Raw genomic sequence first — 25,927 nt, forward strand, 5'->3', positions numbered from 1 at the left:
AGGCTCCCTGAACTAGCCAAAACACGAGATATGTAACTTCCATTTTGTGAAGCAGGTGACCAAAGTTGGAAAAAAACTTAGAAATGAAGGTGTGAATGTTAAATCTGAAGTTGACCTTGAGTCGCAAGGTAAAATTTGAACTGTGAAAGGTCTACTTTATTAACATAACTCCATAAACATTATGGAGCCCCGATTGAGCTCCAGTATCCAAACATTACATCATAATTACCAACAAATGCAGAAATATGTTATAAATACATGGAATAAAAGTACTTTAACCTGAAGGACAGCAATAAATTGCAATAGCATAAACTTGCAAACCACTAATGGGCCACTGTGCAGCGTGTTTATACTAAGAGGAGGCAAGAACTCTGTGTAATGCACAGTAAGAGCGCGGCTGATAGCGGCCGGCTTGATGTGATCATTTAAACGTCTTTCATGGACACAAAGACCTGATCTTTGAAGCGATGGCTGATGAGATTACACTTGGTCCCAATAGCGTGCTGACCTTAAATTTAGTCCGCCCCTTTCCTATAAGCACCAGGAAAAAAGAAGGAAAAAGGAGCTAAGTGTTCACTGAAATTGCACACGTGGATTTATGCTCTTGCTGTGTGAAAATAAGGTATTTAGTTCACGCCCTCTGAAATTGCAAACATATCCTTACTTGAACTCCTCCAGCCTTTCACTTTGCTGCTGCTTACCTTCTGTATGGGAAAGCCCACCACGCTCACGCTGGGAGGAGATAAGTGCCATGAGGAAAACATCAATCAAGCATCCAGATAGTTTTCTCTCCTGAGAGTACGCTGTTTTGCACATATTTTCTTGAAATCTTTGGTCATTTCAGTCTTATTTGTCAGAAGCACTTCTTTGCTGACGGGCCTCTTAAAAAAACGCATTTCTTTTTTGCTTGGCCCTCTGTTTTCATTTCATCCAACTGCAGCCTTACTATGCATTATTTGTGGTTAAAGATAGGGGTCATTTGTGCTCTATTTTGAAGCGAACATTTAGGCCAGTGCTACAGCAATCTCTCTCCATTTTATTTAGGCCAGTGGTTCTCAATCAAGGCACCACTTGCTAGGCTCACGATGATCCCTCAGAAAATGCCAGCTCTTAGCAGTCATTTTTTGATCATGGCAAAATAATACAGCAATATTTTTTTTTCTATTGCAAAGAACACAGAAAGTTCCCAACTTTTTTAACAGTTTACATTGTCATTTCAGGTCATTTGGTGTATCTTGCGTGACTCGTGTTTGCGCGCCCGATGGTGTGCAGCATCCCACAGCACCCCTGAAAGGATCTCAAGGCCCCCCACGGTGCTGCAGCACCTGGGTTGAGGATCGCTGGTCGAGGCACACGTCACTTCAGTGATATTCAGCTTGTGATGAGAGATTACATTGATTACATTCCAGTTCCCAATCCCAAATTGGCATGACTGAGGGTTTGGGCCTTATTCTGAATTTTTTGGGGTTTTTTTTAGAATGTAAACAGAAGTGATGATGCATCCTGAACACTAATAATAGTACAAACATGTACATACTTCTCTTGTGAGGTTCAATCCAGTGAGGTTTTTTCCTGCTATGTCATCTCCGTAGAAATGTTGTCTTATGCTCTTTCCCAAATTAAACCACATACAACACATTGCACATCATGTATGTGATAGAAGGCAGCGATGTAAAGAGGTTTATGGTAAAATGTGTTAACATAAGCACCATGGAGGAAAGATTGAAGAGGTTTATGCGGTCATTAAGATAAGTTTTTTTTAGATGAGATTACAGAAGCTGTTAGTTCAGCGGAGATGCTTGTAAAGTTTGCTGGTAGGAATAGAAGAAGGGAAGGATTTTGCCCCATGAAATTGCAGAGTAAGAGAGAAGTGCATAGCAGGTGAGAGAGGCAATGCCCAAGAGAGGCCGGAGCAAATGCAGCAAGTGTTATAGCAGCAGTAAAGGGAAATGTTGCTCTAAGTCAGGGGTGGGCAAAATGTGGCCCGCGGGCTGGATGCAGCCCACCAGGCTGTTCTAAAAATTTAGAAAATTGATAGTTGTTTGCCCCTGGCTGCCTGTCGTGTGGCCCTTGATGGCTTGCCAGAACTCAGTAAAGGGCCCTCCGCTCAAAATAATTGCCCATTCCTGCTCTAAGCCCATTGGAGGTATTTTTGGTTGGGGGGGAAGGTGCTGGGCATAGGAAAGCAGGATCAACAGTCTCTACATAGGAAAATAGGGCTTTGGAGAGGCCAGAGATGGTGAAAAAGAGCACATAAAGCTTTAAGTACTTTTTAATATGGGTGCCGCTTGTTTTGCAGTTGAGTATGTCGGCTCTTGGACTTGATTCTGATACAGGGGAATTGCTTCTCTGAACAGGCCGATATTGAAATGCTTATTAATTCTTTTCTTTTTTTCTGGCTTCATGCTGGTGGGGTTTTTTGTTTTTGCTTTTATTCTTCCTTTTTGAGCCCTTAATCCATTCTGAGCCATTTGAAAAGGTGAAACTCTTTGTAGGCAAACGAGGGGCTTGAAACTGCTCGTGGAACGACTTTATACCAGTATTACTTGCATCACCAAAAGTGCTAAACCTGTCAGATTTCTGGGAGGCTGTTTTAACTTTGTCATTAGCAGAACATTTGGACGTGTCACCATAATTGAAAAGAGCAGGTGTGTAATGGTGTTTTTTTGGTTTATCTGTGTAATGTTGATGAAGCATTTTGTGTAGTGACAGTCTGTCAGCCAAATATCTTGTCACAAGTCACAAGACTTAAATCCCTTTATCTCGGAGGCTTCAGGGCTCAGTTGGAAACTTCCACTTTGATGAAGACTTGATGCTTTTGTCTGGAATATTTGGAGTGCATTTCTGGAATATTTTTCAAGATTGTATCAGTGTTTACTACAATTGGAGTACCTAGCGTATTGTAAAACTGGCATCAGTGAAAACTCAAAGAGTTTTATTTAGCTTATGTTGTTTAATGATATAATGAAAACTAATCCTTCTCCTCTATGTGTTTTGCCATGTTAAATCCCACTTATGTATATACTTCTTTTTAACCAACTTTTACCTTTTTAAAAATATTTGTCTTAGAATTGTTTTAGGACTTTCTTTGGTAAATCATTTTAAACTAGACAACTGTTTTCCTTGAGTTGTCTGCCAATATTGTGTTGGACACACAGTATAATCTCCTTTTTAAAGCAGTCTTTAAGGAGCAGGGATTTGTTTTCCATCAAGGTGTTATGTAAAGCATGCTTAGAAATGAATTTAATCTTCTGGGGGCTTTCTTTGTGAGATCCATACAAAAAGTAAAATGATCCCGATGTATTTAACAAAATATATTTTCTTTTGTCTCAATTCTAGATGATATTTAGGGAAAAGTTCAAACGGAGCAAGTAGGCTAATGTGCATTTAAAAAAAAAAAAGAATTGAGCCAGTCTGATTGGAGCTTTCTCTTTTAATTAATCAATTAATTAATTAATTTCAGCAGTTTTAAGGGATCCCTTGTGGGTGCGTAAGGGAATTGTATGTGTGCAATTTATTTATTCATTATAGTCTGACTATAGGTGGTGTTTTTCATCTTAAGATATAAAAGTGCTTTACTAGGAAACATGCTCTCCCCTCTATGGGTTAAGAGAAGCATTTGCCTTTGGTGGGCAAACTGAGACAGTATCAGAGACCAGCATTTTTCAGAAGTAGCCACTGATTTGGGCGTCCACAACTTTTGGGGGTCCAATTTGCGTTTGCTTGAGCCTGACTTTCATAAGTGCTGTGCATTTGCAGCTGCCATGTACTTCAGCTGGAGTCATGGGTGCTGGCTGCTCTGTATCTACGGCCCAGTATTTTTCAAATTGGGCATCCAAAAAACAAGAGATCTCTTTTGAAAAGTTTGGCGGTAGCATTTAAATAACTAGTCAATGCTTATGCATTTAGATCCAGAGCCAAAGAGTAAACTCTTGAATCCTAACTCTTAGTTCTCCCTTGTAACCACGAGACCACATCAAAATGGTTGGCATGAATAGACAGTTTTTGTTGGTAATTATTTACCTCTTATTTTTCATGTTTCCTGAGAATGAAAATGAGCAAGTAAATAATGTGTTCATTGCGTGCTGCTAAGCATATAGTTGTAATAGTTTCCTGAATCTTTTCTCTTTTGGAACCAAATTCAATTAAGAAATTGCAGTAGGCTCCTGTGGCTTTGTGTGGGATTCTGCATGGCAATTTTTTTATTGGGTTGGGACCTTACTTAAGAGAGAACTTTCAAAATACTATCAATAATACTCTTTACTGCTTCTAGTAATACACATGGTATGGAATGGTACTGAAACAATATTAACGCTGTAGCAAAGGTCTTTGACTTGGCTTCATCACAAATATGTAACCAAAACCATTGCTCCTAACTTAAATTGAGTTTGCATTTAATTAATTTCTTCAGCTATAACATGATAATTCACTTGCTGTCAGAGCTGTGTGAAACAGTGCCTACATTTCCATTTAATTTTCCCTTTCTCCAGGTGCAAGACATATCTTTCAGCCATGACTGTCGTTGGGTAGTGGTCAGCACTCTTCGTGGCACTTCCCATGTTTTCCCAATCAATCCGTATGGCGGACAGCCTTGTGTTCGGACACACATGTCTCCCCGGGTGGTAAACCGCATGAGCCGCTTCCAAAAGAGCGCAGGGTTGGAGGAAATTGAGCAGGAGCTGACGTCTAAGCAAGGAGGTCGCTGTAGTCCTGTCCCAGGCCTGTCAAGCAGCCCATCTGGATCGCCTCTCCATGGTAAATTCCATTTTTCTTCTATATTGTCAGGACAGTCTATTCCCTTGAATCACTGAGGCACAGATCCTGAGATCTGTTTAAGCACAAACCCCCTATTTACATGCCTACGTCAACAGGAGTCAGATGCCTACATGTTTTTGAGAATCTCAGCCTAAGCGCTTCTGGAGTCTCCCATGCACAGTGGTTGTGAGTAGATTTGGTGGGGCGGAAATTAATTTGTTACAGATTTTGCCAAATTTGCATTCAGATAAATCTATATTTGCACATGTTGCTATTAAGTGCCGTGAGGATGCACATATAGCATATGTAACTTATATTAAAGTATAACTTTGGAGGGTGCATCTAGATGGGCAGCTTACAAATACTTAAGGTTGATCATTCCCTCATTCAGGAATTTACTGAAATTCTCGAACAGAGATATTTTAATAGTCTCTGTGATTAAATAAAAAAGTTTAAGAGGTCCAGTTGTAGATTTTTTTTGCGGCTCTCACCAGGTCAGTAATCTGGTCTACATTTCAAATGCAGTTATCTAAAATCTTACTGCTCCTCTGCCAGTATGGTCATGGAGCACATCTGGATATGCAGACGATAAATATTTATTGTTTGAGGGGAGAACATGAAAGCCAAGCAAAATGATCGTGACAGAACAATGCAATTAGTTTTTTTTTTCCTCTTCAAGTTTTTTGTTTTTTCCTTTAAATGTTGCTGTTAATCCTTGAGGCTAGGGACAGAAATTACACATTAAACTGGTATAAATGATCGGAAATGGGTTGAAATCTGTAACGCCACAGTTCAGCGCACATAAACCGCTTTCAAAATGGCCGAAACTGGTTTAAGATAAACCTGAATGGATGTTATCAGACTTTACTGATCTGGGTTAAATCAGTATATTCTGTCCCAGATCCCCTCCAGATTCCAGTTAACTCACAGACCCCCAGCATCCCAGGATGCTGTGCATCTCCCCCACAAGCCCCGCCTCACAGGGTGGGCGGGCTGGCCTGCCTGCTCCAGCTGAGCAGGGAGATGTGCTCTAGCGCTCCCTGGCTTCTGACCTGGGCCACTGCAAGCATGCGGCTGCATTTCTGGAATCAAAAATTAACGTTTACTTGCCTGTTGGTTCAATCTATGCAGTCTAGGCTACCCTGCAAAGATTGAATTGATTCTGGAGCTTTTTGACTGTCTGTACTTAGCCTGACTGTCCAAAAAAGGAAGCATTCAAGACCTGGTTCTGTAGCAATGCTCTGGGGGCAGCAGTATTCTCTCTGTGCTGCCATGTGCTGTTTCAACGCGGTAAGATGAAGACCAACCTTTCAGCAGCAAAAGTGTCTCTCCTGCCTTCCTCAGACGTATCCAGAGGCTTTTGAGGGCCCGAAACCATGCAGAAAATAGAGTCCACTCCCATGAAGATCAGAACTTTTTTGAGGGACAGCCTTAGTGGTCTCCGGAGTCCCGTTTGCCTCGGTTTCTTCTTTTATGCTCTGTGTTGTGGGCTTCAAACACGTCTGTCTTTTTGCCCTTCCTTTCAACAGTGAAGTTTGGTGTGCTTATAGTGTCCATGTAGAATAATTGTGGCTATATTCCTGCACCTCCTTTAACAGATGTAAAACCTCACATCTGTGGATCCGCAGGCAACAGCCTAGATCTTCCTTATGGTATTGGCAAGGGTGAGAGGTTAGGAGGGTACAGGCCCCTTTAGCCAAGACCGTTTTCAGGTCTAGCAAAGAACTGGTTCAGATATTCCCCGTAAAACACTAGGAATGGAAGGGTACCATACTGGCACTTGTGAAACTCCCTCCACCGGACCAGTCATCCTCCATGCCATCGTGGCTAAAGTTTTCTGGGTTCTTGAATGAGACATTTTCACTATCTGTTGTTTTAAGAGGATCACTATTCCCTCCAATTTTAAGAGCTCTGAGTATTTCCCCCTTTTGGTTTCACTGATGCGGTGGGATTTATTCATCAAAAACCTTTAACTGCACGGACAGTATTTCCACTGGAGCTTCTCTGGAACATCTATAATGTTCCTGGAGCAGTCCAGAGGCAGCCAGAAAAGTCTGCGGCTTCTTATTCTTCCTAGATATATTCGTACCTACATTTTTGTAGCCTGGCCCTCCCATTTTGATACAGGAATTCAGTGTGACATGCTTGAAGTCGACACCAGATAGCTGTAAACAATTATTCTAACACATACAGTCATTTTTAACTATTGACATCATATAGGGAACAGGAAGGAATTATCAACTTATGTATCTTTCATCCATCTGAATCTGTTTTTTGTCAAGAGGAATTACAGTAAGTTGTCGCCTTAGCAGGATTTCTAAACACATTTGAAGTTTTAAATAGATTTAGCACTTGATATTCAAAAAAGAAACTAAGAGGTTTCATTTGGCTTTGATTAGCGTGTCCAGAGACTTCACTAATGGGCAGATTATCTGAACCAAGGAAAAATCATTTGCATTGTATGGTGGGATTTCCAAAGAAACTGGTGCTAAGGCTACAAACAGATGTTGCGTTTGTCCTGGGAGAAACGGTGTTATCCTGGGACAAAGTGCAGTCATTCAGTCCATGGGTGTTCTTTCAGGACAAGCCTTATAAAACAGGGACCGGCAGCCGTTTGCAACCCACAGGCCGCAACGGCCTAGCTCCAGTTCAGTGTGGGTCAGGTGTGAGCGTAGGCAGCTTCCTGCCACCAAGCTCCGCAGGCTGGATTTGGCCCGCAGGCTATATCCTGCCAACCCCTGCTATGAAGGTTTCTGGACTAAGAAGTGCTAACAGTTCTTTCCAGGATGTCACAAAGTACATCTGAGCGGTTGTCCCAGGAGCACCTCATCAAATCGATGGTCGAAAAGCGGCAACGCGCTCAGCTGCCCACTAAAAACCCTGACTGGAAGGTCAGTGGTTTCTGTTCCAGGATAAGCACAGTCAGAACTTGTCCTGAGACAACAGACCTGGACATCTGAATGGTCCCCAGGCTAAGGTTGTCAAAAGTGGTTAATAGGTTTGGGGGCATTTTTGTGCATCTATCTTGAGATACCCGTCCAAGGTCTGATTTTGGGGGATCTCCGTGCATGGGATGATCAGCACTGTTTGTCAGTCGGGCCTATTTATGGGACCTTCACTTGGGCACTGAAAATGAGGGGCACTCACATCGCTGTTTGTCTCGAAAGCAGTTGGCTGGGTTGTTTTAAGCAACTATCCATCTCCGTTTCCTAACAGTGGACAGAAACCTTACATTATGCCTTCACTGAAGTTATGCGCAGACATCCAGAGCCTCTGGTACCCAATATGAAAGTATTCTTTGAAAGTACTAAGCTGAGCTGTATTGAATTACTTTAAAAACTTAGGTAAGCACTTAGGTGAGATGTAGAAGAGAAGTCTTTCTCATCGCAACTGTGTTATCAGTACAGTTACTTACGTCAAGCCAGTCTCTCGGCAGAGGGGTAGCAAGGTGTACAGATGCACAGAGATCTCCCTTCGAAACCCAAGTTCAGCTTTTCATTTGTGAAGCCAGGTAGGGATTTGGAAAGTGGGAAAAGCAGGATGAAAGTTGTCTCGGGGCTCGTAGATCAGCCGCCCAAGTCGGAAGTTTGAGGAAAGCGGCATGACAATTTGAAAAAATAGTCATTAGGTGTGTTGCATTGCACTTGTGTTGGGTATCCAGGTTGTAGCCATATTAGTCTAGAGGCAAAAGGAATCAGAACTCATGGTAGAGGTGATCTCTTTTGTTAGACCAACTAGATGCTTGCAACAAAAAAAAATTATTTCCGAAAGCTTGCAAATGTTATATTATTTTTTGCAAAAATCCACTTGGTCTAATAAAAGTTATTCTCTCTACCATGAGTTCTTATTCCTTTTATATCATGCTTGTAATGTGTACAGAAGGCAGCAGGGATACCTTTGTTACTGAACAGTTGTTTGCCTTACTGTGCTGGATTAGCATGTCTTGCTTGAGAAGTATAAGTAGGAGGCACAGAAAAAATGCTGCAGGCTTTTGCAGGAAACATCCTATTCCTTAAGCTTTAAACTTCCTTATTCTGCTCTGTCTCCACCTGCCAGCTCCCATCCCTCCAGTCTCTTGTGTCCCAGCTAACAAGGATTAGTGTGGGAGTACATAGTCACTGTAGGATGTTAGGGGTATAATGCAAACCAAGCTGGACTGGTGTCTTTTATATTTGTGAGTAGTACTTTCCTGTGAGTCAGAATAGGATACCAAGTTTTAGACCAGAAATAAATGGACTTGATCTGCTTTTTAAAATTGTATCTAGAATAAAAACAAGATCTTTTCATTTCGAAGTTATAGGAGATAGGGAATCATTGTGCCCTCCTAGGAGCTGTCATTTACTACTATTTTACAGTCAGATAAGGATGTGGGGGGGTTTAATTGAAAAAGGCCAGGCTCTTGGTCAGTGTTATCTGCCTTGTTTTGTTTTTTTAAAACCTTTTATCATTTACTTGGGGGAGAAAAAAATTAATTGATGTTTCACGATGACTTTCAGTGTGAGGATTTAGTGCACATGTGTGGCAGCTGAATTAACCAGAGACTCTGACTATTTTAATCCATAAACCAAGATGTATTTTACCAAGGATGGTAACAGTTCCTTGTTTATAGTGTAATATGAAGTAGGTATTTTCTTTGTAGGAGTAATTTCTGTCTGATGCCTAGACTATGGGTTAGTGATCGGGGTAAAAGAGTAGTTTGGGTTGTGTTCCCACTTTTACTTCTCACTTTCTGTGTAACCATGAGAAAATTTTATTTAAGGGCCTTGTACAGCAGCTTTCCCCACCTGTAAAATGGCAATAACAATTTCTCTGTCATGTGTGTTGGGTTTAATTCATTTGTGTGTGCGATTAATGAATCCTTGAGATCCTCTACTGAAAATTGCTTGTTAGGTTCAAAATAGTGTCACGTAAATATATCTGTACTTCGGCAGAGATAGGAACCAACTCTGGAGTTACTGCTTGAGTTTAATATAAGGGTAGGCAGAAGTTATGGGAAGTTATTAAATGTTTCTTCTTTTATATTAGTATTTAAGATTACCATTATTTTACTATTATTTATATTAGTCTTGAAGATGAGATGCTTACTCTTCTCCATGGGCAACTTATTAGATACAGCATCTGCAGGTGAAGAGAACACCAGTGGAGCTGCTCATCTTTAAATGATTCACTGACAGACATTTTATGTGAATGAAAGATGAGACAAATTTTAGTACATTGGTTTTATTTTTAAGTTTCCTCAATTGTATAGTCTCAACATCCTGCTTGTGCTGTGATGGCATGCGCACAAGCGAGCTTTAAGCTTCAGAAACTTGCATGACAAATCAGTTTTTGCCCATTGCTGTTAATCCTCCTTTCAAATTGAAATGGTATTGATATAATCCTCTCCCTGAAGAATGGGGTTTTGTAACCAAAAAAGCGTGCGTGTTATCCTTTTTGGGACTAACAAAAGAATGACATCCCGTTCACATTAACTTGTGGTTAACGTTTTATGGGTGTAAATATTTTCTGAACACGGTCTTGGAGTTCCCCCCGCTTAGCTTGCTTTTTAACTTCCAGTATCAAAAGATGCTTTATGTCTCATAGCAAAACAATGTATTTACAGTTTATTCTGGGCAGTCTACACATTGTTTACAAAAAAATGTAAACCCTTATCAGGGTGGGATTCATCTCTAAATGAATCATGGTTTGGCGTTACTGTTGTTTTGCATGTGCTCTTTTAGCAGAATTAAGTAAAGGAAACTGTTAACTAACATTGATAACGAGATATTTCCTTTGCACCTTTTATAGCTAGCACAGATTTTGTTTGGGTCCTTTTGTCTGTTAATCCGCCCATGGTATATTTTTGTCATTCAGTAGGGTTGCCAGAGTGGTGTCACTGATATCAGAGTTAAATTGGTGTCCTTTTATGGGCTTTTACTATTACGGGACTATTGTGACGTGGGTTGAAAATGAGAGCAAAGTGTGGCCTTGTGCATCTTTCTCCCATGTGTAAAGGGGGCTGATATTGCTTACCTGTCTCGCAGGCATATCTTGTGGATTATGTTGTTTATTGGTGAGGGTCAGATTAGGTCCTTGATTACACACATGTGACTCAGATTAACTCCCATGACCACTGTATATGAATGCCTGTGTGTATTTAGCTCTAAAATATTGATACTTCTCTTTGGAGGTGGGAAGCAAATGAAGCTGCTAATTAGTAGCAGTAGTATCATCATTATTATGATACTTTTATCATTATTATTATAATTATTATCATCATTACTATCATTATTGATGTTATTAAAATGTTGCAATATATTACAAAAACCATGATTGCACCACTCACAATAGGTTATAGGCACAATTTGTCCTACATTAGTTTTGTAGCTCCGAGTCTGAACACATCACAAATGTTAGCATAAAGTAACCACCCATTTGAACCTTGTACTGCACAGTTCCACCTACTTACAACAATCAATAATATGATGTTTCTTAAACTTGTCTTCTCTATATCGTTTAATTCCGGATTGAAGTTTCTATGTGGGTTATGTCTTTTTTTTTTTTGCCAAGAAGTAACTCATACACAGAATGTTTCTGTTTTGAATTTTATGCCTCAGCTGAAATATAGTACATATATTTAGAGTTGAGGAAAAACAAGTCTTATGCATGGTAGTGTCTTTGGACTTGGAGTTGACTGTTTAGAAACATGTTGTGCAGTATAACCTAGTTTCCATTGCAAAGTCCAACTTATTTGTAAATCGGTAGCTTCTTCTTATGCTTTCTTTCTCTGCATGCTTGCCTTTTTTTTCTCTTCATTTCCAGCTGTTGCAATATGACTAAAACCTAAAAGCAAAATCCAGAAGTTTGGTAAACATACAAATCTTGGATGCTTTAAATATTTTCACGTCACTTATATTTCCCAGAGTGAAACTCCTTTTACTAGAAGAATTCTTATGGGAAAGCAGAGTTGAAAGGAGTGACATCATCAAGCCTTCCTGAAAAACAGATTGGTTTCCTTTAAGTAACACTCACTTAAGAAACCACCTATTTAGAGAGTGGCAGACAAAAATAGTTTCAAAGAAAATTAGCTGTAGAATATCTTAAAGCACTGGAGGGCAGTTCCTTTCCAAGTTTAATAGCTGGCACTATAAACAAGGGTTAAAAGCAACCTATTTTTGAAAGGTCCCTCTTTTGCCTGATTGCAAATTCTAGTCTTTATCTGACCTACCGAGGTTTTCTAAATTCACATCTGTGCTACAGAAACCTGTGATGAGGATCTGATTCTTTGCCGCCTCGAAATGCCAGTTCATTGCATCGGTGCAAACAAATCATTTTGCACCCATATTGGTCATAAAACCGTGTTCCTATTTCAATTTGCTTTGGAATATATTACTTACTAAATGTGTTCCAAGTCATTTTGTTGTCGCACAACTATTCTTGATGCTGGGTGAGTCTGAAAGAAAGGCCTTTGCCGTTGAACTGAAATGGTTAATTCGACACCCTCTAGAGGGCGATGTTTTCTCAACTTTCCCGGGGCTGGGAAGCCTGGCTGCTGCTCCGGGTTGCCTTGAGTAGCCTGATAGCCGATGCCGTTTCTATTTATCATCGTGTTTCCCTTGACTCTTTTTTGTGCTTTGCAGTTTTAATCACGTTATTGTTCCGACTCCTAACAGACGAGTTGCAAGGAAAAATAGATGCTCTGAGGATCATTAGTCAGCTTATAGTCCCCCTGTTTTATACTAATGAAATCTCAAAATAAAACTACCTTTTAAATAAGGTGTTCTTGGTTGGCTTATATTATTTATCATAAAATGCTTGCCAAATGTCATAAAAACAGGTCTTAATTCTTTCCCTGTTCAAGCTGAGAGGATTTATAGTGCATTTGATGAACTGTTCATGTAAATCCTCTGAGAGTTCATTAGTTGGAGAATGAACGGATTCAAATACACCGTGATTCGATTAAGGTCAAGTTTCCCAGTTTTGAGCGCGTCTGCAGAGGCAGCAAGAAATGGTTTTACTTGTTCTTGCTTTACCGGTCTTGACGGTCTTGCATCACCTGTGGGAATGGCCTCCCTGCCCGCTGGAGTAGGCCATACCTTGCCATCTGGAACACCCTAGGTGTTATGCTTGACCTGCTGCCCATGAACTTTGTACCGCGTGCTGCGTATGGCACTGGATTGCAAATCTAGAGGGGACTGAGCAGAGGTGTGAAGAGTTAACTGCAAGCACCGGTTTGGGTATCGGCCAGCAGCCTACTGGTTACAAATGAGCTGCATTTTTTTTTAGCTGCTTGGATGGAGAATCACTGAAGTGTGGTGGGGTGGGTAGTATCTTTTAGATAGGTTCAACAATAAAAGGAAAAGAGCTGTTCCACCAAGCTGAGGAAGTGGAAGGCTGAGAGAAGACTGGCATTTCAGATAGCAAAGGGACAAGCAGGGGTGCAGGTGGAGAAATAAATGATTTTATCGGGGTGATTTGGCACACTTGTGAAGCGTGCGAGGGAGGAACTTCTGGAGAGAATATAGGCATGGATGGGGGAATGGGCTTGGATTTCAGAGAATAGGGCAAATATCCTTTGCTTGTACGTTTGAAAAGGAGCATGGCAGCCTTCTCAACAGATTAGACTATGGAAGAGATGGACTTCAGGAGGGAATTGTGGTTTTCAAGGCATGAAGTGACAAATGCATGACCGAGTCATTTAACACAGTGGGTGTCGAGTCGGTGGCTAAGAGAAGCTGTGGAAAGGAGCAAAGTTGGTGCCCAGGAGAGCTACGGAGGTGAAAAGCAGGCGCTGCAGAGCTAAGGGAAGTAAAAGTGGTAAAAACCTGTATTTACTGATATGATTACACATAGGGAAAGGGTACATTTCTGTCTAGCCACTTATCAGAGCAGAACAGCATTTTAAGAGAGAGAATTTGTTGTCCTCTGTGTAACAAGTCACTGATCGGCGGCTGTGAAACTTGTCCAGGTGGAAAGAGATGGTCAGTGAAGGGCAGAGAAGGCATCCAGAAGGGACATTAGACAGCAGTGATTTAGAAGCATGATTTTTTTTTTTCTAAGTCTGATGAAGTTCCTCCTAGTTTGGCATCTGGAGTCAAGAAATAGGGAAAGGAGTGAAAGCAAGCGAGGAGTAAGAGGACCAGGATAATGTTTGGGCAGAATAGTGCAATAGGTAAAGGTCAGACCTTGCTTGGAGGTCAATAAGTAACTGGAGGGAGCTGTGGTCAGTAAAATGAAGTAGATTAATCAGCAAGTCGATACAAGTAGCCAGGGGAAGAGATGGTTCTTTCCACAAGAATGGGCAAACTGGATATAACGGATTATTTGTTGATAGTGCCGGCATCCCACCTATGATTTTGAGTATTTTGCTTTGTAAAGGGTGCACATCCTAAGTTTATTAAATAATAGATCAAGGTGCATGCTTCTCCTGTATGGGGGCGTTTGTTGGGGATGTTTGTTAGCTATTGCAGCAAGAGATGGGGAGAAGCAAACTGGTACATGGTCCAGACGCTGCCTTCTTTGAAACCATCGACTTCTTCAGGCCCAGCCGCGGCCTCTGTTCTCGTGGCAATGGATTTCTCTGGGACACAGCTGGCGCCACGGTTGCTGGAGAATTCAGCAGCTCAGATGCATGGGCTGTGCCTTGCATCCAACCTTGCATGTTCGATGATTCAGTGATTGATTATGCAGTAAGCGGGTGCTAGTCTTATTGCCTTGAGTTTGATTGTTACGCGAAGCATTTACATCAACTGTGCGTTTGGGGCAGTCGGCAATGCAGACGCTGCAGGGAAAGAAACAAAGCGTTAAGGCTGAAAATAAAATATACTCATATCTTTCAAAAGGTTTATCTTCACCCCGCTTAAACATGCTGATTTGGCTTTTTCTATTTGCTTAGTCTTTATGGGCTGTTAAAATCAGTTGCTTTTTTCCCATCTGAAGGAAATGCATCTTTGACACTTCTCATGACCTAAGTCATGATGCTGTCACAGAGCCAGAAAACATCCTTAACAGTCATGGGTAAAAATCAGAGCTGCTGAGGGTGTGCTTGTGGTGGGCGGGAAAGAGAGAGAGAGGTTCCTATGTGGCTTCCCCCCCAATTTCTATTATGTGGGTTTTAGACAAGTTGTTTATTATAATTTTCCATGGATATTGCTGTCAGGTTCTCATACGCACTCGTTCTCAAACCATATTGTCGCCTATAACTTAGATGAGATACTGCGCGGGGAACCTGGGTTAAAAATCTGCCTGCGGCTGCTTCAGCTATAACAGTGCTTGTGCTGTTTGCTGCAGATGTAAAAGGGGAAATGAACGGCACAAAAGAGTGGCCAATGATATATTAGCACACCTAATTACTGTTAATATGTAAAATTAATCCAAGTACTGCAAACCTAAAAACGTGTGGTGGCGGCTGCTTTTACCTCCCCTCTCTCTATCTTTTAACAAGGCCCTGCACACAGAAGCCGTGTCCAGATGCACATGGATGTTTGGCTACCTGGGGACAACTAGCAGCGGTACACCTTGTGCCACCGCTGGTTGTCTTGTGCCGTGTGTGCTGTGGCACGTGGTAAGTTACCCCGAGTGGGGTAGGGGAGGCTGGGGCCAGCATTGTGCTGGCCCTGTAGCTTTACCTGGGGGTCCAGGGGGCCTCCCAGGGCTGCAGCCACAACGATCCTGCCACGTGGAGCCTGGCCAGCCGCAGAGTGCAACTGCAGCCGGTCAAGCTCTGGCTTTGGGTGGTGCATGCTGCCACTACATGAACCAGTCTGTTTTTTTCTGCAAGGTTTTTTGCCCTCTGGATATGCAGGGGTGAACGCCCCCCCCGTGCTGCTCCCTTGCAGTGCAGAGAACAACTGAACGTACAGTATGTGGCGCCGCAGATGCGTATGCAGCGCCACATATGACATGGCTGTGCTCATCTGGACACAGCCAGACAAGCTTTCTAAGTAGTTGCCAGTCCAGTTGCTTTGCAGATTTTAATGCAAATTGACTCGTACCTCATGCTGAGTCTGCCCTCTCTCAGAGTCAAAACTTCAGTAGCTCCTAATGGTCTACTTGTTCTTTGCTACGGGGAAGGAAAGCCTCCTGTCTCCCAGCTTCGCCAGGGGCTGAGACCTCACTTTGTCCACAGTCCAGCCATGTTGCTGAAACTTCTCGTTAAGAGAAGAATTGGAAGTGTGAGTACAAACGAGACGTCAAGATACTAAACTCCTGCATGTGCCAGCTTTTATTAGAGATGCCGCAGCCAGTGGAGAAGCCAACTGCCAGTTGGAGCAAACCAGTACAGTGATGTGTTGCTGCTGTCGCCTGCATCCACAGCTGTGCAGACCCATGGAGTTAGCAGCTATCTAGCAATTTTTAATTTTTTATTTGAATGGGAGTTTTGCCCATGTAAAGATTGCAGCTTTGGACCAGCAGTATTTTTGGTTCGTAGAACCCCAAGGGATGATGATTAGGTCTGATTTGGAGTCCATCTCTTGATCTTCTTTTAAATCTGTTTATAAGTCAATTCAGCTCTTTATTCATTTATTTGTTTTTTGATTTCCAACCAAACGCGTGAATGCCGTTTTAGCCATGCAGCCTTTATGAGTAACCAGACAAACCAGCGCATGCATTTAGCGGAGGGGAGACAATGCAAAGAGAACAGAGATTAGTTTTGGATTTCCAATGCAATATTTTCTAAAATGAAACCTAAGGATGTTTCCCTGGCAGACATTCCTACAACTGCTGGTGTAGGACTCCATGGGTGCAGGAAAGTCTGCTTATTATAGCATGAGGGCTGCTTTTGGAGGAGTTGTCCATGTCCTCGCGCTTCCCCCTTGTTCATGAATCCATCTCCAGAGAATTTGTTTCCTTCCAGGAGAAAAGCACGTACTGAGAAGCAGGAATAATGTAGCCATACATCACTAGTAGTAGGAGCCAAGTGACTGGTTCTAATCCCAAATATGGCTGGAGTTTTATCTTGTTTTTTAATACTTTACCCTTGGAGGAAGGTGAGGGAAGGAGCCTGGAAAGAAATCAGTCCAGTCTCCCCGCTTCTCCAGGCTGGCTGAAGGCTAGAGGGTTTGAGTGTATCGGTGAGAGGTAGTTTGTTGTTGGGGGTCAAGACTTGAAACGAGAGAGTTTCGGGAGGGAAATAGTGGAGGCTTCAGAGAGGGAGAGAGAATAGGGATGTATAGTGAAGAAATGCTTCCATTTTTTTTTTCATTGGTGGTACCTGAAAAGACTGGTGCAGGGCACACTTTAGTTGAGCTTTCCCTCTATAAAGATTGATGGTTGGAGGAGTGCTTCCCTTTTCTTCTGCTGAGACTCTGATGGTGCTTGTGCACCTTGAGTGTTGCAAGAGTTGCCTGCCACCATCATTTGCTCTGCCCGTTTGTATACATACAAGGAAAAAGTTGCTTTCACTATATATTTCTAAGCATAGGCACAGCTGTGTTATTAAGGAGGAATTAAAAAAGATTTTGAACATTATGAAGATAAAGGGCCACCTTCTGTTCTGCCATGAATATAAACACAATTAACTCCAATGATTTTCTGTGGATTTGCACTGTAGTCACCAAGAGCAAAATTTGGCCTAGAGTGTCTGATTTGTATTATAGGTACTGTAGCTCTGTGTGTGTGTGTGTGTGTGCGCGCGTGCGCATATGTTTTTCTTGCTGTGTCTAATTGTTACTGTAAAGATCTGGACTTAGGGTGTAAAATGAATCTGGTATGTACCAGTGTGCAATTAAAAGCAATTGCCATGCAGCTTTAATTAAGCAGTGGTTATTTGAATGATGAACTATCAAGTTTTCATTGCAAGAATGTAGGACTGCTAGAAGCCTCCTGGGCCACTGAGTCCAGTTGTTCCTTTTTTCCTCAGGAAAAAAGGGTGTGCATTTTAGGGGTGGAGGGGGATAAAATACATCATAGTTATAACTTTAGAAAAATCCTTTTGGTAGTAATTAATGTGCATATTAGAAAAAACCCACACACATTATTGAATTGTCTGGTCTGCTCTCCCAAACTACTACTCTGAGCCAGCATTGCTTCCGCAGAGTTCTCCGTTCAGGTCACAAGGCAGTGTTTCTCACCAGGGCGCTGCTGTTTCCTCTTCCGACTCTAGCAGATTACAGATTATACTGGAACATGTCTAAGGAAAGGTCAAAAAAGAGGGTTAAAGTCCTGGAACTGTAGCTGGGAAGCTTTTCATTCTCATCTATGGAAACGTCTTTCATCAAATAAAAAAAAATAAAAATAAAAATAAACCATGTGCACGATGCTCTTATTTTTTTTCTTTTTTATACAGCATCCTCTCTTCTACATTTAGCAGGAATTTTATTTGTCTTGCATTATATAATTAGGGAGTGTTTGGTTGAGAAGTCTTTAATGTTACAGTAGACAGCAAATAAAAGCAAAGCACTCTTGGTTTTCTCAGGGCTCAGTCTGCCAGTAATTTTGTAGATTCAAGTTACTGTGTGTTTTTACTTAGTTAGTTGCAGGATCTTATAAACAGCGTTAGCTTCATTAAAATATTTGGTACAGTTTGAATTTTAGTTCATTTATACAATCAGTTATTAAAAGCAGGCCCAATGCTCTGGAATTTTAAGGGCAGAATCACATTACTGAGTTCAATCGGAGTAATGCAAGAAAGAGCCAGAACGCAAGAAAATAGTCAAGAATTTCCGACTTTTTTCCGTCACTGAATTGTTTTGCGCTATGGCTAAGTAGCTATCCTTCAGCTTTTTCCGCTTAAAGTGATGCTGAACAAAAGTAAAAGTCGTACTGCAGCCATCCTACTGCTGGAAACCTTTCTGTTAGGCCGCATCTCGCTTCCCTGTCGCACAGCGGTGGGGACTGCAAGAGTGCTATATCAAATCAAAGTGCAAGGAGCAATTTAACAGGCTTGAGTTGCAGGAAACTGCCCCCTGCTTGTATTAGGAAGTGCAGTTGTGGTTGGACAGTGTGGTTGCGAAGTGCAGAGCACCCTCCCCTCTTACTGGTGGACATGGTTATTCAGCCCCTCGGCCGGGGCTTACATTTTCTGTCTCTCTTGCAGCAAATTGCCCCATAGTTTTCCAACTGTGTGTGGACCAATCCTGAATTTGTATGGGGTCAGCATGACTGTCACGGCCCAGCTTTGTGTGTTGGCTGGGGCTTTTTTGTTTTTGTTTTTTTGAGTTTGTAATGCTTTATAAATAGTTTAGCATGTTTGACGTCTTAGCATTTTTCTCTCTGATCTGAATTATCAAAAAAAGACCAGGAAAAAAAGAGATCAGATTCCCAAAAAAACAAAAAGGAGAAACATGCAACTTGATCTATTATTTAATAAATGGAGGATTTGCACCCTTTATAAAGCATAGCATTCTGTTTTTTCCTTTTCAAAATAGAAGTAAAGCACCCAGAATAACTGTGAGTCCATGTCTGAAGCAGCCCACAACCTTCTAATGACATTTTGGAAGTACCTTGCTAGCAAGCGTTCATGCATACTCGGGTCTTTGTATTCAGCAGCTAGGAACAGCAGCCTTCAAACCTGTCCCTGAAGAGAGGAGGCGGGGATGGGTGTAGGTAAAACAGAAGAGGACGTTGGCCTTGCAATGGCATTACCTGGGACTTTCTGCTGATGTTTTTTCCACAAATGTCCAGTGTTGTCAAAAGCCAGTAAATCTTGTGAAGTTTATTTTCCTTATAGCATCTGTGTTTTATAATAGTGCTTTTAATTTGTTTTTACATTGTCTGTTGGGATTTCTTTTGTCCGGCATTTTCAGGCCGCGTTTTTTTTCTTCTTTTTTTTAGTGGAAGTGCGTATGTTAATGATGACTGGTTTGGGAATATGCCCCTGCAAAGCTGACATGACAGGCTGTTCCCTCTGTGCAACAACAAAGCCCATTGTTATTCTCACTCTTCGCTTTTATCCTCGGCTTAATACGTTTCTTCTGTGCGTATTTTTGTGGCACCAAATGTCTTGAAAACGTGGCTCAAAACTCTGAATGGAGGATACAGTGGTTTTCTTATCCTAGACTTTCAGCAAGCAGGTACTCAAGACCGAGCTAATGGCTTGGGATTTCCAGGTTTCAATAGATGGGTTGTATCCAATCAAATGTTGTCCCCCTTTTACGTGTCTGCTGTAGGAATACTTGTAAGTCGGCCGCAACGTCCCATGATTTTCCCCCCCTTCCAAATCCATGCTTTATTCTCTGTGTCTGTGAAAGAAATTGTAGATAAGATGCAAAGTCGTATCAACAGCTTTGACTAAACAGGAGAACCTGTCTCAGCAATGGAAATCTGGTTAACAAAGATGAATTTGGATTAAGAGCAGAAGACCCCCAAGAGGTTTGGGGGTCGAGTTTGGGTTAGTTTAAGGGCTTGGAGCTTTCTCCAGACTTTTGAATCTGTAAAATCTGGCTGGGAATTTTTGTGCTCTCTCCTGTTCTTGCAGCGCTCTGCGAAGTCTTGCCCTGACGGGAGCTGGAAGGGCAGAAATGCAGAAAAATGAGATGGTGTATGGGATGGGGAGGGGGAGAGAGAGGGAGATGACTGCCCTCAACAAATGGCAGAAGCAGGCCTGCCTTCCCCAGCTTTTAAGCTTCGCATAAGAAAAACCTGTCCGGTGACAATTCATACGCAGACAAATATTTGACCAAAAAGATGTTCCTTGCGCTGTGCTCTGAAGGTCAGTGAGCTCCGGCTCTGGCAGATCACCAAGGAGAAAAAAAAAAAAGCTCCTCTGCTAGGGACACTTGACTAAAAATGTCCTGCCTCCAGCCCTCGAGAGGGCACATCTGTCAGGAAGGTGCCAGGATTGTATGTCTGCATGTTTGCAGGGGGGGGGATTTTTAAAAACTCTGTCTGAGTGAATGCTATAGGAAGTATTCCTGGAAAAGGCAATCAGGCAATAATACCCTGCCAGATTTATTTGCAATTCTCAGTATGAAAACAAGCTTCTGTAGTTAGCACAGATCTCCAAGTTCAGTTCTCAGTTTTTAGGACAGCTGCTCTGCAATTAAGTTCTGCTTTTCAGCGTAAGAAACTCTACTTGCTCCTATGCACACATTCATAGATGCAGCACACATGCTGCAGAGTGATTTGCACCAGATTCTTCAGTGAAAATGCGTTTGATATTTCTAGAAGACCTTAAACTTGTGGCTTATTTGTTGCTGGGTCCTTTGACTGTGAATCAACAACTGCTGGAGCTGTGGAAATAATGTTGATGCTTGACTGCATTCTTTGTGCTCTTTTGGCCTGATCCTACTGTCTTGTGCACACAGACCTCCCATTTACTGCAAGGGGAGTTGCATGCTTCGAAAGGCTGGAGGACCGGGGTAATTTTTTATTGAGTTTTTGGACAGATACAATAGCGCACCGTCAAGTTTGCAAAAAAAAATAAAAAATAAAAATCTGTTAAATATAATCTGTAGAATACCACTTTATTCCAGTAGTGAATGTAGCTTTTGCTGAATGCATGATAAAGAAACAATCCTTGTCACAGAGTACATTTATTGTATCCCAAGGCTATGCAATTAAGAAGTCAAGGTTGCATCTTTATGATGGGTCTGAGGCAACATTTCCCATACAATAGAGATGCCACCATATAGAACATTTTTATGGTACAAATAGTTAAACGTCATTCATTGAAAACGAAAGCTAATATTATTATACTACTTTTATGTAAGTAGCACTTTTCCTCACCCAATGCATCTGCACAAAGCACAGTTTATTGAACGGTCAAATTTTCAAGGAAAAAAAGCTCACTGTTGCATAACTAAAATATTTTTTCTTGGTTTTTTTTTTTCTTTTTATGCAACATTCTAGCTCTTAATTTCTGAGTAGTACTGGGGTTAGTGAAATGTATTTTCCAAATTAGGCAGCTACATTTCACATAACAGCAAGTGCAGATTGATGGACATTGGGTATTTGGTGGTAGGAGAGAGATTATTTAAATTGATGCATGTGCCATGCCTGATGCTTCTACTTTATTTCTGCTGTGAAGCGATAAGCATTTTGTTGTACAGGTGGCTTCAGTTTTAATTTAAACATATATCCTTTCAAGCAATGAAGTTGTATTTCAAAAAAGAGGCTATCTGAGTTTGAATGTACTTCTCCCATAGGAATTATGAGCAAGTCAGCCTTTTCCCTACTTAGCGCCTATCTTTCAACTCTAATAGATGGTAACTCCCTGCTGCAGGCTGGGGAGAGTCCAAATCTCCATTCACCCATTAGGCAGTGCTAGTAAATAAACTTGAATGCGATTAATACAAGTATTATAATTTTCAACTCCCAGCAATGCATACTGGTCTTTTTTTGTTCAGGATACCCGCAACAGGTTAAAACGATCGCACCTTACAGAAGGACAGGTTGAAATGCCAGGTAGCATTGCTGAAGTTTTAAAGTGAAAGTGTTTACAGTGAATAAATATCACATCAGACGTTCTGCACGAAGAGCAGCAGAAATGAGTGCATATAAGCACGGTTTGCAAGGTGCTTTTCAAAAGTGAAAAGCAGATTCTTGAAAACAAACTCGACAGAATCAAGGGTCACTGCTTTGCTGATCCCGAGTGGAAGGGCTTTCTGCACAGCGCTCGATATGATTTAAAGAGGAACAAAATTAAGGTGTACAGCAACAATTCTCTGTGTATTGCCTCTGAAAAAAGTAGACAAAAACTGCTCTGTTGTATTTCCAAAGCAGTTGCAAATGCGTTGAGATGAATCCTATATTTTATTTTCACTGAACTGTCTCCCTTATGCATTTTTATTTCCCTTTGTGTTTTAGCATATTTTCTTTTCGTTTTAACATCTTTCCCTTCGTTAGTTATTAGTGGGACCGGAGAAATCGTTGATTTACAATATGATTATTTAAAATATATTGAAAAAGTCAGCAGTATGTCCCTAGACTTTATTACAGCTCTGATTTGGGCATGTATTGATGTCTTCAAGAAAACAGAGAGAGGACCCGATCCTGCAAGCTGTTAACTGTTCTCCAGTAGCTGGGGGTTCTTCAGCTTGAATGGAAATTAAGAGAGCACCTTGCAGAGTGTGAACCTAATGTAAAAATCCTCACTTTCTCTGCACTGTAGAATCCCAGTTTTGCATTGCAAAAGTGTGTGGACTAGGGCCATAACTAATTACTGTTTGACATTGAAATTTGGGTGCACTGAATAACAATGCATGCCTTTAACGTAAAAACAAAATAACGGCTGTGATGGGGAGATGAATAATGTCACTAGTTTTGGTATGTAGGGTTTTATCACCCATTATTATATTCCTAACAGGAAAAAACCCCACAAAGTGTAGCTCTTTAGAACCGTCTTTTTAGGTATCGTTCTCTGCTCTCTTATAGTCAGTGCAAGACGGTGAAATACCGTTTAAAAAAAGGAGCTTGATGCCATTGTCCTATTAGTTACTATTATATGTCATCAGTAAGGCAGAAAACTTATTTTATGCACTCTTTCCACATGAAGTAAGGATGAATCATGAAGGAAATTTAATCAAAGTTTCTTTCTTGCTTGCTTTCTTGCTTTCTTCACCACTGTCTTAATTTAAACACATTTTTTTCTTTGTTTCTTTCTCTTTCTTTTCAAGTTATTGCACGAAAATCACTACAATTACAAATGAAGTCCATACCCTGAAACCATTCAGTGGTCTGATTATTCAGTCAAGCCCTGCTATTTCTGTTAAAATATACTGAATAACGCCTAAACCGGATACCTAACCTAAAATACACTTTGCAAATCCATCTTTTTTTTTTTTCCTCTCTCTCTCTTTTTTTTTTTTTCTCGGTTTTGTTTTATTTTCTGTTGCTGCAAAGGTCCAAGTACTTTGTAGAAAAACAAACAAAAACCCCAAGCTTACGGTTATATAGTATTAAAAGGAGGGCAAAGGAAGCATTGAGTGTCTTTAGGAAGATGAGACATTCATTAAGTTTTTTTCCGCCTTCCTTTTCCTATCTTCAATCCATCTGAAGTACCATTATAGTTTTTCAGCTTGCTTCCTGTGAGAAACCCTTTTCTGTGCTGTTATTCTTCCCTGAAAAAAAGGTGGCTGCACTCGAGTCAGGATTGTATGGATTTGGCCTGGGATTTGTATAATATCGATGCAGAATGCATCAGTTGTTTAGGAACCTAATTCCCAATATGGCTCCCTTTTGATTAAGGACAAAGCCAGCATTTCACAGTATTATAGGGACACAGAAAAACAAGTTAATGATCTAAACCTTTTAATTCACGGTTGCTTGTCTATGTAAAGTACTTTGATTCTGCTATAAACAGACTGGCCCCTTTTTGTTTAGTTTCTTTCTTTCTTTGGTTTCTTTACATTTCTTTCCCTACCGGCCATGAAATTTGTAGCTAGTTTCCTTTTCTAACTGAAGAATGAAAGGTTGTGACTACAGAATGATACAGAAAGTAGGGAAGCATAACTGAACTGGGCATGTATCCAGCACAGACCTCCTGTCTTAGAAATTTGAAACAAGTTAAGTTTAGTGTCTTTTATTCCTTTTTTTTTTTTCCTAACTGCCTTTGTTCTTGCTAGTTTATTCTTTTTTTGAGGGAGAGCGGAGTTCGTCTGTTTTACCAATAAACTCTTGATTGCTTTTTCTGGTGTTTTAGTTTAATTGTATTCTTTTCTTTACACATATATAACTAATTGTGAGTTTGGTCTTCTCAGTGCAGCGGACTGTTGTTATCATGGTGTACCTTCATGCATAGAGACCACAGACGTGACCTTTTCAGCACTTTTCAATGCAAAGTGCATTAGGAGGTGCTGCAGGACAAATGTCCATTTTTTTTTCTTTTCTTTTTTTTAAGATTATTCCCTTTTTTCATAAAGAATTTGGATCTCGGATCTATTTGCAAAATGGTTTCTGAAATTTCAATTTGAAACTTGCTCAGTAGAACAGCAGTACCATGACCTACTTTGTTAATGTGGGAGAAACTGTAGGCCATCCCCTTGTACATGAAAAATAATTTTATTTTTGCTTTAACTACTTCCATATATTTTCTCTGGCTTCCCGGTGAATTCTGTGATTTTTTTTTCCCCCACCCCCTCCCCTGCCCCAGCAGCAGAAGTTTGTTTTTGTAGGTTTTTTAAACTTTAATTTCACACAGTTATCAGAAACAACAACTCAGGAGAAATTTCCAGTAACGTGTGTCTTAATGTCTTCATCCCATCAAGGTAAACTGAACAGCCAGGACACGTACAATAATTTCACAAACAATAACCCTGGGAATCCACGCCTTCTGCCGCTCCCGAGTTTGACTGTGGTGGTACCTCTTGCTCAAATCAAACAGCCAATGACCTTGGGGACCATCACTAAACGCACAGGGTAAGTGTATCTTCCTCTGGGTTTTTTTCTTATTAATGTTATTTGCGATCTAATTAATGTGATTAGAAATACTGTGAAGTGTGTCTCCCCCCCCCCCCAATCAATGTATTATTTAATGGAATAGACTGTATAATTTAATGGAAGAAAGTGATGGGGTGGGGGCAGTGACAAGCAAAGAAAACCAACATCAGATATTATCTTTTCCTCTCTCTATCTCCAAGTCTGTCTAAGAATTCAGAAGCATTTGTTTGGATGGATCATTTTCTTGCAACCTCTCTAAGGACATATTCTACTTGGACATCAGTAGAAGTCCCATGTATGAAAGTATGAAATGTGTCCTGCCCTGTATTGAATCGCATAGAGTAAATTTCTTGAGTGGCTTCCAACTTAAAAAGAATCGAGGAAGTTTATTTAATCTCTAAATTCTGCAGCAACAGGTGAAGGTTCACTCTCAGGCAGGATGATCATAGGCATACATGGGGGGGAAAAAAATCGTAAATACAGGCTCTTGGGTTCTGATATTTTCCTGCCATGATTCTGTCTGTCTGTCTGTGATTCAGGCTTGCAATATGTTTTTGTTGGATGTAATGCACATCTCACAGCCAGGAAAACCACTCTCTTTTTCACATGGGTTATACATTCCATGCACTGACTAGACAGGATTCCTTCCGTTCACATTATTCATCCCCAGGGTCACTCCTAGGAGCTACAAGAGACCCTGGTCTCAGTGGATTATCCCCACAGCATTCTTCATCTCAGTCTCTCAACTTAGTACAATAGGCTAAGGCTCAGGTTTGAAGTGCCCACACTTGAGGCGGTCACAAATTTAAATTCTCCTCCCCATAGCCAGTAGAAAGCTCATGGGACTTTTCAAAAGTGGAAGAGTTTGCTCCCG

The 25,927-nt window shown here is 41.0% G+C and overlaps 1 protein-coding gene across 7 annotated transcripts in view; it reads left to right on the top strand.

Moving 5' to 3' along the window:
* Positions 1-25,927, top strand: part of BCAS3 (BCAS3, microtubule associated cell migration factor) — a 444,448-nt gene that overhangs the window by 141,335 nt on the left and 277,186 nt on the right. For all 7 annotated transcript variants that reach the window (XM_019545665.1, XM_019545667.1, XM_019545666.1 and 4 more), the window contains exons 15-16: positions 4,491-4,755; positions 24,882-25,032. In XM_019545665.1, the coding sequence (XP_019401210.1) occupies positions 4,491-4,755; positions 24,882-25,032 (416 nt within the window). The remainder of the gene's footprint in view (positions 1-4,490; positions 4,756-24,881; positions 25,033-25,927) is intronic.

The sequence above is a fragment of the Crocodylus porosus genome, unplaced genomic scaffold, assembly GCF_001723895.1.
Source record: "Crocodylus porosus isolate Cpor-Errol unplaced genomic scaffold, CroPor_comp1, whole genome shotgun sequence".
In the NCBI taxonomy this organism is placed as follows: Eukaryota; Metazoa; Chordata; order Crocodylia; family Crocodylidae; genus Crocodylus; species Crocodylus porosus.